General features: G+C 40.4%; 1 protein-coding gene across 1 annotated transcript in view; it reads left to right on the top strand.

The window, feature by feature from the left end:
* The first annotated feature begins 1,839 nt into the window (after positions 1-1,839).
* The window catches only part of LOC143282090 (uncharacterized), a 29,050-nt gene continuing 20,773 nt past the window's right edge, over positions 1,840-10,116 (top strand). Inside the window, exons 1-4 of the mRNA XM_076587573.1 lie at positions 1,840-1,963; positions 4,097-4,285; positions 8,077-8,303; positions 9,164-9,379. Of these exons, the coding sequence (XP_076443688.1) occupies positions 4,172-4,285; positions 8,077-8,303; positions 9,164-9,379 (557 nt within the window). The 5' untranslated portion in view covers positions 1,840-1,963; positions 4,097-4,171. The remainder of the gene's footprint in view (positions 1,964-4,096; positions 4,286-8,076; positions 8,304-9,163; positions 9,380-10,116) is intronic.

Here is a 10,116-nt window from a genome sequence, read left to right as displayed (position 1 = left end):
CAATCATCATCATCATCATAATTATCAACCACACCATCATCCTCATGATCTACAGGAGAGAAGCAAGTCATTGTTTCACGTTTGGGTTGCTGGTGACCTGTTCTTGCATTTAGGTCACCACCAATTAAAACATTATCATCATTCTTGCCAAATAATTCTAACAAAAGTATCTTCTAGAATCAAAATTCCATCTTTTATAGTTGAACGGTTATAAACAGGTCCTCCTTGTGGTACTACATAGCACGCAACCAGCAGTATGTCTTTCTTAACATTGAATAATCTTTTGTCAACATTTAATACAACCACACTGTACATTAATCTGTCTTACAAAGTTACCAAAAACCTTTTTCACCATAAGCAAAACCCCACCAGAATTCCGACCCTGATCAGACAGCTTCTTTGCTGGGGCATGAAATTTTATGAAATCATGAAACACACCAGTGAAATCAAACTTACTGTCAACAAATGTTTCTGTGAGACAAACAAAATCAAAGCCACTAACATAATTAACGAAAGCAACATCATTAAGTTGTTCGTTCGTTCTTTAATTTAACGTCTTTTCACTGTAAGTGATATTAGACATCATTAAGTTTTGCATACAGGTTTTCAGTATTATAATTCAAGAATCTAAGCTGTGTTGTCATAATTATGGTCTGGCCTGTCCTATTTGGAATTATTCTTTGATCTTAAGGACCTGTCACTGCCACTTCTCGCTAAGAAAGAAGGCAGCCCCGACTGTCAGACTGACCCGATTGCACGGCCTGTACGTCAGAGTTCATTTGACCCTGACCCTGCGCGCCGCGCGGCCCACTCGTCAGTCGCTGCGCTCGTCACACCATGCTGATAGCGAGGCTGGGAATTCCCTCCTCTGACGTCACAGTGAGAGAGGGGAGAGAGAGAGACAGACAGAGAAACAGACATAGACAGACAGAAGACAGACAGACAGACAGACAGAGAGAGAGAGGAGAGGGAAGAAGAGAGAGAGGAGAGAGAGAGAGAGAGAGAGTGGGAGAGAGAGAGAGAGAGAGTTGACAATGACAATATTGTGTTGTCCTTGACAACTACCATATAAATTTATGTGAGATAGAGAGGGGGCCGTACGTACAGGTAGAAAGCAGGCTGTTCTTAACTTCCTGGATTTGTGGGCAGTTTGTGTGGGTACTGGTCCCTCGACTGGGACTAATTGACTCTGTGTGTGTGTGTGTGTGTGTGTGTGTGTGTGTGTGACTGTGTGTGTGTGTGTGTGTGTGTGTGTGTGACTCTGTGTGTGTGTGTGTGTGTGATCCTCTGTGTGTGTGTGTGTGTGTAATGTGTGCTACTCTGCGTGTGTGTGTGTGTGTGTGTGTGTGACCCTGTGTGTGTGTGTGAATCTGTGTGTGTGCGTGTGTGTGACGCTGTGTGTATGCGTGTGTGTGACCCTGTGTGTGTTTGACTCTATGTGTGCGCGCGCGCGTATGTGTGTGTGTGTGTGCGTGGGGGGGGGGGGGGGGGGGGGGGGGGGGTCGCAAGTGGACTGTTGTCGTTGTCAAGTTCATAAACACTGCTCTGGTTTCGTTTTCAGTTGCACTTCTGCTCAGTTTTCTATCGTTTCTTTGTTGACCCAGGTGTGTGTGAACAGTACTATATAATCACCCGGTTGTGGTTGTTCATGTGTGTGTGTGTGTGTGTGTGATAGAGACAGACAGACAGAGCAGGGATAGAGACAGTCACAGACATACAGAGACAACCAGCCACAGACAGGACAGATACGACAAAAGATAGAGACAGAGACAGACAAAGAGACACAGAGACAGGCAGATTATTAATCACATACAGCCGCCATACTGGTGGTGCAGGATATATATATATATATATGTATCTGTAAAAAGGTTGAGCTGTATTTGGCACCAGTCAGTTACAACATACCGGCCACACCAGTCTGTCTGCCCGCAGGTGGTTCTCAACTTCCTGGATCCATTGAACGGTGAGTATTGATCGCTGAACTGAACGAATGACTGCCTAGCTGAGTGAATGAACGAACGATCAATTTTTGTATATATTAATTTTACGTATTGTATATTATATGTTGTTCTGTAATCATTGATACATTCTCCTTTTTAATCTTGACACAGTTATGTTGATAATAACTTTTTGTGTACTTTTTGTGAACAATGAATTGTAAACTTTTTATTAAAAAAACAACAACAACGAGCATTCAAAAAACAATAATAAACAAACAAAAGTGAATGAGCAAAAAAAAAAAAAAAAAAGAAAAAAGAAAAAAAAAAAAAGGGAAGTAATAACGAAAGCGTTGTTTTGTTTAGTTATTACCTGCAATTTCTCTCTCTCTCTCTCTCTCTCTCTCTCTCTCATGAAAAAAGTAGATTCTGTACACAGACGTGCTATGAAGCACCTCAATGGTGTTTTACGAAACACACGCAGTCAACAATAACAACCGCCAACGCCTCTTCCTTATGACGAAGTATTCAACATTGAATAAGTGAGTACTTATGCATGAAATTATATTCGGTAGAAGTCGTGCTTATGTAGACCGAACCATTGTCTGCAATGATATTTACAACCCTAACTCTCGACATGCGACACTTATCATACCCAATCCAAGAACAGATCTCGACCTTTATTAATCAAGTTCAGCAAACACTGTCAAATTATGTGTGCATGCTTGTATGGATTTATGTATGTATATGTATGGGTATATATATATATGTATATATATATATATATATATATATATATATAATGTGTGTGTGTGTGTGTGTGTGTGTGTGTGTGTGTGTGTGTGTGTGTGTGTGTGTGTGTGTGTGTGTGTGTGTGTGTGTGTGTGTAGTGGTGTGTTACTCACTTCCGTTTCGAAAACATTATGCGCGATGCTGTGTCTCTCAGTTAGACGCCGCGTTATCCCTTTACATGTATAAACATGTACTGAGTATATCAACATTTATAGCTGCATAATTGTTTGTGTGTCTCTTTGAACAACGGCAGATATGTAAGTCGGTCAGTGTGCTAATATCTCCACAGTTGGAAAAAAAAATCATTCATTCATTCATTCATCCATTCATTCATTCATTATCTCTCTCTCTCTCTCTCTCTCTCTCTCTCTCTCTCTCTCTCTATATATATATATATATATATATATATATAATATTTATTAGGAACTTACTCGCCACACTCACACACACACACACACACACACGTACACACACACACAGAGTAACACACACACAAACACACACACACACACACACACACACACACACACACACACACAACACACACACACACACACACAAACACACAAACACACACACACACACACACACACACACACAGAGAAGAGAGAGAGAGAGAGAGAGAGAGAGAGAGAGAGAGAGAGAGAGAGAGAGAGAGAGAGAACTCAGAACTGAAAACGTTTGTATACATTGATTAAGATTTTAGGCATTGCCTATTCTTCCAATCTGTCCTTGCTAATCTACATCTATTACAAATAGCACACACATAAATGAAAGGAAAATGTTTTCATGCAGAATTGTATACATAATGAAGAAGAGAGAGAGAGAGAGAGAGAGAGAGAGAGAGACGGCCATACTGAGTGTCTCCATTGTGAAAGCAGACATTAATGTCTTTCTCCGCGGCTCGTGGTTGTATTATGTTGTCCAGTTCTGTGGAACAACTTGAACTGCTGAAGCGTGACGCCCAAAGAACTGAAAGGCCTGCGTGCTCCTTCCGTGATCAATGGAACAGAAAAAATACAACCAAAAATCGTTCCATTGATTCACGTCCAAGTCCTTTTGTCTGTCTGTCTGTCTGTCTGTCTTTTTGTTCACCCTTCTTTCCGCGTATCTGTCTGACAGATAATCTACACGCGGAGTGTGTACAAAAATAGTTTTTAGTGTGAAAAAACTATATTAAAAAGAAAGAAGAAAGAAAATAAAGAAAGAAGTTCCGCTCCCTCTCTCTCCTTCCGATGGTTGTGTCAGGGTGTATACATGTTTATAACACAGGGACGTCAGAACGGACTCTTGTGTTGCATTCATCTTAAACACGGTGATCTTTACGGGCGTGCAAATAATCATAAACATATGTGAAAATGTCATAGGCTAACAAATCATAAGCGTCGACACCACATCTGAGGAGTTCCACCCGCCGACAACAGTCTGCTGTTCTTGAAGCCATGCCAGTGTCGGCCCCGAAAGCTGTAGTACCGAAACCTCCGCCGAGGAGGAAAGATGAGCTGTTGGCACAGTACAGGAAGGAGCTGGAACAAGCGGAAAGACATGCCCGCAATGTAAGTGTTGCGTCATGGAGAAGGACTTTTGTTTAACATCCCGTCACATATTTGCCCTACACCCAGCTTATATCACAGGTTGACATCAGCTTACAGTTGAGCTGACAGCAAAGTGAGAGCTGTATGATCATTGGTTTCTCCATTGCAATGGGAAGTCATTTACAGCTTTGTCTTTTGTACAGGGCCATGACTCTGAAACTTGGAGGCGATATTGCACCGGCTTTTAGTGCTACGGCCTTGGGAACTAGTAGGCCTTTGGGCACCACCCCAGCGCTGACTGTCTTAAAACCCTCTTGGCCCAGAGAGTGGGGATGTGACTTGGGCAATATTCTTTTTTTTCTCCTACACAGGACTTTTTTTTCCTCCTGTACTACAATCTCTGTTCTTCTATCTTTTTGGTATGACAAATTTCTCTTTATATTCCCAAGATATATGTGTATCAGTACTACTGCAGTTTGTAGATATAATTTTCCTACTGCTTTGTCAAAAAATCCTCCCTGCACTGGAATTGCCTCTGTATTGATTTTTCCCAAGTACAATATTGTCTGTGCAATTCCTCTACAGACACACTTTGCATATATACTGCATGTACATATTCTCCTTCTTCCATATCTGTTGCATTTTGTATTTTGGAAGCTGGTGGGCATTCTGTGTATTCCGTATTGGTTGTACATACCTTTTATATTTCTAGGATCTGCTTTGTTTATTTTCTGCTTCATATTTTTATTGTTTCGCCCATATCTATTTCCATTTCCCCAAGTAGATAGTATTCTTGTTTGTTGTCTTTTGGGGGGTTGGATGTCAATACAAAGTTGACCTTGTGTATTTCTACAATGTTTCTTGTTTCCCTACCTGCCCGGAAGTTTCCTTCTCTGGCTACAAAGTACATCCGCTCTGTTTCCCCATCTTCTTTCTAATTTTCTACCTACCCCACTACAGATTGAGTTTGACTTTTGTACTTCATTGGCTTTATGGCTTCCGTCTCCTACATTCCAAAAAAGTCTCATTTGTTTTTTCTGTTCGACCTTCTCTGTCTCTTTCTTCCTTTCATTGCACACTGCAATCTGCGTAGTTCCTCTTTGTATTTCTCCCTATCTAGTCTATTTTTTCCCCTTCTCTCCTTTCTTTCCATAGCTCGATATTCTTTGTGCATTCTATTTCTTGTAATATTTTTTTCTCTATTGTACCTATATAATGTGGAAATTTCTATTTTTGTCTCTGGTTTGCCTATATCCCAAGACTTCTTTTGATTGTCTATTGTAAGGGATACTTTCTTTTACCTATATTCCCGTTCCATATACTCGGTTCTTGATAGATTTGGTTGTTTTTCTTCTTGTACCACCCGTAGTGGTTGTTTGCGTGGAGCCAATATTGTTTTTACATCTGGAGATATGATGACACAATGTAGTGATGCTATATCAAATCTATCACCTTCTTCTAATTTTAGCATTCTAAACACTAAAGTATGGCATGCTCAGAATCCAAATTCTGCTGAAGCCTATTCTTGAGATTTTATTATATTTTCGTTTTTTGCTGATAGTTCTATTCCTTTAATTCTTTCTGTTTTTGTGTATGCGTGCCATACAAGGTATATTCTTTTTATAGGTCCCCTAGGATAAATCCTCTATCTAGTTTGTTTACTAGTGCCAAGTATTGGTTGTTTGCAGTTTGTGACACAAATGTACCAGATGGTTGTACGAAAGATAGTCCGTCTCCAATGCATCCAGTTTCATCTGGCGACTCTCCATCCCATCCACATACATATACTTCTGTTCTCATGCATCCATGTTCTTGCACTACTGTATGTCCAAATACTTCTTGAAGTTTCTAGAAACAGCATAGTCTGCTAGATGCCTACCAAAGTTTCCTTGTATTCAAAGTTGGATGTGATTTTGTTGTATAGTTTGTTTCTTGTTGTGTGTCCATTCCATTTCTGCATATAGGATAGTACATGTTTTACACTACTACTGGTATCTATAATTCTTCCTAGTTCTCCATATTCATGGGCTACTTGGTCTACAAAGTCTCCTGTACCTAGTAGTAATTGGTGTAGAACTTTTCCATGTAGGGTTCCTGCAAAGTCTTGTACCCAGTCTATCTGGAAAATACATACCCTGTTTGCTCTAGATGGTTGGAAAACATACCTATTTTTGTGCAGACATACTCCAGTGGTATTCAAGACAAATCTAGTTTGGCAAGAAATACTGCTTTTGGTTCTTCTTGGAGTATAGCCATCCATCTTTCTTTTGCTTTGTTCTTTGCTTCTATTTCTTGTATGGCCTTTCCTAAACAACCTTTAGATGAGTATCCTATGGAATGTGCAGTTAATGTATGCATACTGTTGTGTTCGTCTTCCACAAGTCCAAGTTTTTCTTTTCCAGACCACGTTTTGTATTTTTGCAACTACGGGTTTTGCAGAACCGGTTTCCCTACTTGTACATTTTGTCTTTATCTTGTATACTACTATGTCCTCTTTCCAAAGGTATCTGTACACATATAGGCCATCCACTTAATTATGTTGCATTTTCTTCATTCTGTTATTATGTTTTGTTTTATTTCTCGTGTTTTCTTTCAAACTTCACTCTTTCTTTCTTCCTTCAAAATTTGTATTTCATCTTTCTCTTTCTTCCTTCTTCACTCTTTCTTTCTTCCTTCAAAATTTGTACTTAATCTTTCTCTTTCTTCCTTCTTCACTCTTTCTTTCTTCCTTCAAAATTTGTATTTCATCTTTCTCTTTCTTCCTTCTTCACTCTTTGTTTCTTCCTTCAAAATTTGTATTTCATCTTTCTCTTTCTTCCTTCTTCACACTTTCTTTCTTCCTTCAAAATTTGTATTTCATCTTTCTCTTTCTTCCTTCTTCACTCTTTCTTTCTTCCTTCAAAATTTGTATTTCATCTTTCTCTTTCTTCCTTCTTCACTCTTTCTTTTCTTCCTTCAAAATTTGTATTTCATCTTTCTCTTTCTTCCTTCTTCACTCTTTCTTTCTTCTGTCAAAATTTGTATTTCATCTTTCTCTTTCTTCCTTCTTCACTCTTTCTTTCTTCCTTCAAAATTTGTATTTCATCTTTCTCTTTCTTCCTTCTTCACTCTTTCTTTCTTCCTTCAAAATTTGTACTTCATCTTTCTCTTTCTTCCTTCTTCACTCTTTCTTTTCTTCTGTCAAAATTTGTACTTCATCTTTCTCTTTCCTCCCTTCTATCTTCCTTTTTTGTTGTCTTCCGCCCTTTTTCCTTTTTTTCTTTGTTCGTTTCGTCCTTGACACCACTCCCTCCTTTATTGCTCTTTCGCTCAGTTTGTTTCTGATTGCTTGAAGTTTTCCTTTCCATGAAAATCCCATGCCCAGCACTGAACACAAGGAAAAGTGGAAACAATGAGATCACATTATTTTTGAATGTCGAAGATGTATGTGCACGCGTGCGTGCATGAGTGTGTGTGTGTGTGCGTGTATGCGTGTATGTGTGTGTGTGTGTGTGTGTGTGTGTGTGTGTGTGTGTGTGTGTGTGTATGCGCATGCATGCGTGTGTGCGTCTCTGTGTATGTGTTTCTGTGTGCGCAATTGTGTGCATGTTCGCGCGTGCGTGTTTGTGTGTGTGTGTGTGTGTGTGTGTGTGTGTGTGTGTGTGTGTGTGTGTGTGTGTATGTGTGTGTGTGTCCGCGCGCGCGCGTGTGTGTGTGTGTGCGTGGGTGTGTGTGTGTGTGGGGGGTGCATGTGTGTGTGCATGCGTGCGTGCGCACGAGCATATTAAACATACATAGCCCTACACACATTAATTCTCCACGCTCTTTTCCAGGCTCCCACAGAACTCAAACAGAACATGGACGAGCTTGTCCAGTACCTGAAGAAGGACATGACGTCAGATCTGCAGCTGGTCCGGTGCGTCTTCATCTGGCTGTCTGGCCAGAACTTTCTGCAGGGAAATCAGGAAGGAAGTCAAGACGAAAACACTCCTGAAGGCCTTCTCAATCTGGTGGCTCTGAAAAAGAAGGACCTTGCAGATGTTTTTGCTTTGCTCTGCACGTAAGATTGTTTTCTCTCGATTCAGTTTAATTCGCTTAAAAAGACTTCATTGGCTGCTTCAAGCACTTGAATCAATAACATTTTCTTTCGGTTTGTTCAAATACTCATCAACAAAGAAGAAAGCGAAATGGAAACGAACGAATGAGTAACCGGACAACTCTACCCTGATCACCATACACAAATCAATCATTGTGTAAAAGGAATATATGCATTCAATCAGAAAATGTTACATCTAAGGCACAAGTGAAATGAAAAAAAAGAAGAAAAAAAATGTAAATGAATAACCCGTGCACTCTTAATTCCTTGATAATTATGTACATTTCAATCATCGCATAAAAGGAAACTTTTCAATAAGAAAAAAATAACATTTATGACACAATGTGAAATAACAAATAAATTGATAAACCCGTACATCCACCTCTTCCCACCTCACAGACATCAATCATGTAAATGTAAAACAGGTAAGAAAAGAATTTCAATACTTTAAAGGCGTCTATTGGAAGATTTGTCCTATGTGTGGGTTATCTGCTTTTGCTTTCTGGCTTCAAAGATTAACTTTGACATTCCGAAAGATTCCTTATTCGGAGTCCTATGTACTGTACAGAAACGTTGGAGCCATATTATTTAAGAGTATTATTTGATTCAGCCACAAAGCATTTAATTCAGTCTATAGACGCTAACCGCACCACATTGAAAACGAACCGATAGTTTTTTTTGTTTTGTTTCTTTTCATGGTACAGCTCACACACACACACACACACACACACACACACACACACACACACACACACACACACACACATCCTGTCCGTCTCTGTTCATCTCCTCCTCTACCTCCACCTGCATTCTCTCTCTTACAGCAAAGTCGGTGTCCAGTGCGTCTGCCTGCAGGGTTACTGCAAAGAATCCTTCTCCTACCGGAGAGAACCCAAGCCCACCATCAACAGCCGATGGACGGCTGTGCACGTGGCCGGACAGTGGGGACTGGTCCACCCCAGACTCGCTTTCAGCTCAACGCGAGCCACTCAGCCCAAGTATCGGAAAATTGAGTCCAGTGGCAAAGCCGTCCATGGAAGGTCACAACCTCTTTCTCTTTTGTCGTGATCTTTGCGTTGGGTGTGTGGGTTTGGTAGGTATTCTGTACAGTGCAAGAATCTGTAGGTTGTTAGGTATTCTGTACAGTGCAAGAATCTGTGCTTTGTTAGGTATTCTGTACAGTACAAGAATCTGTAGGTTGGTAGGTATTCTGTACAGTGCAAGAATCTGTAGGTTGGTAGGTATTCTGTACAGTGCAAGAATCTGTGGGTTGGTAGGTATTCTGTACAGTGCAAGAATCTGTGCGTTGGTAGGTATTCAGTACAGTGCAAGAATCTGTAGGTTGGTAGGTATTCTGTACAGTACAAGAATCTGTGGGTTGGTAGGTATTCTGTACAGTGCAAGAATCTGTGCGTTGTTAGGTATTCTGTACAGTGCAAGAATCTGTGGGTTGGTAGGTATTCTGTACAGTGCAAGAATCTGTGCGTTGTTAGGTATTCTGTACAGTGCAAGAATCTGTGGGTTGGTAGGTATTCTGTACAGTGCAAGAATCTGTAGGTTGGTAGGCATTCTGTACAGTGCAAGAATCTGTGGGTTGGTAGGTATTCTGTACAGTGCAAGAATCTGTAGGTTGTTAGGTATTCTGTACAGTGCAAGAATCTGTGGGTTGGTAGGCATTCTGTACAGTACAAGAATCTGTAGTTGGTATGTATTCTGTACAGTGCAAGAATCTGTGCGTTGTTAGGTATTCTGTACAGTGCAAGAATCTGTAGGTTGG

This window comes from Babylonia areolata, chromosome 5 (genome assembly GCF_041734735.1).
Source record: "Babylonia areolata isolate BAREFJ2019XMU chromosome 5, ASM4173473v1, whole genome shotgun sequence".
NCBI lineage: Eukaryota > Metazoa > Mollusca > Gastropoda > Neogastropoda > Buccinidae > Babylonia > Babylonia areolata.
Note: the sequence above shows the minus strand (reverse complement) of the source record. Positions and strands in the feature narration are given on the sequence as shown.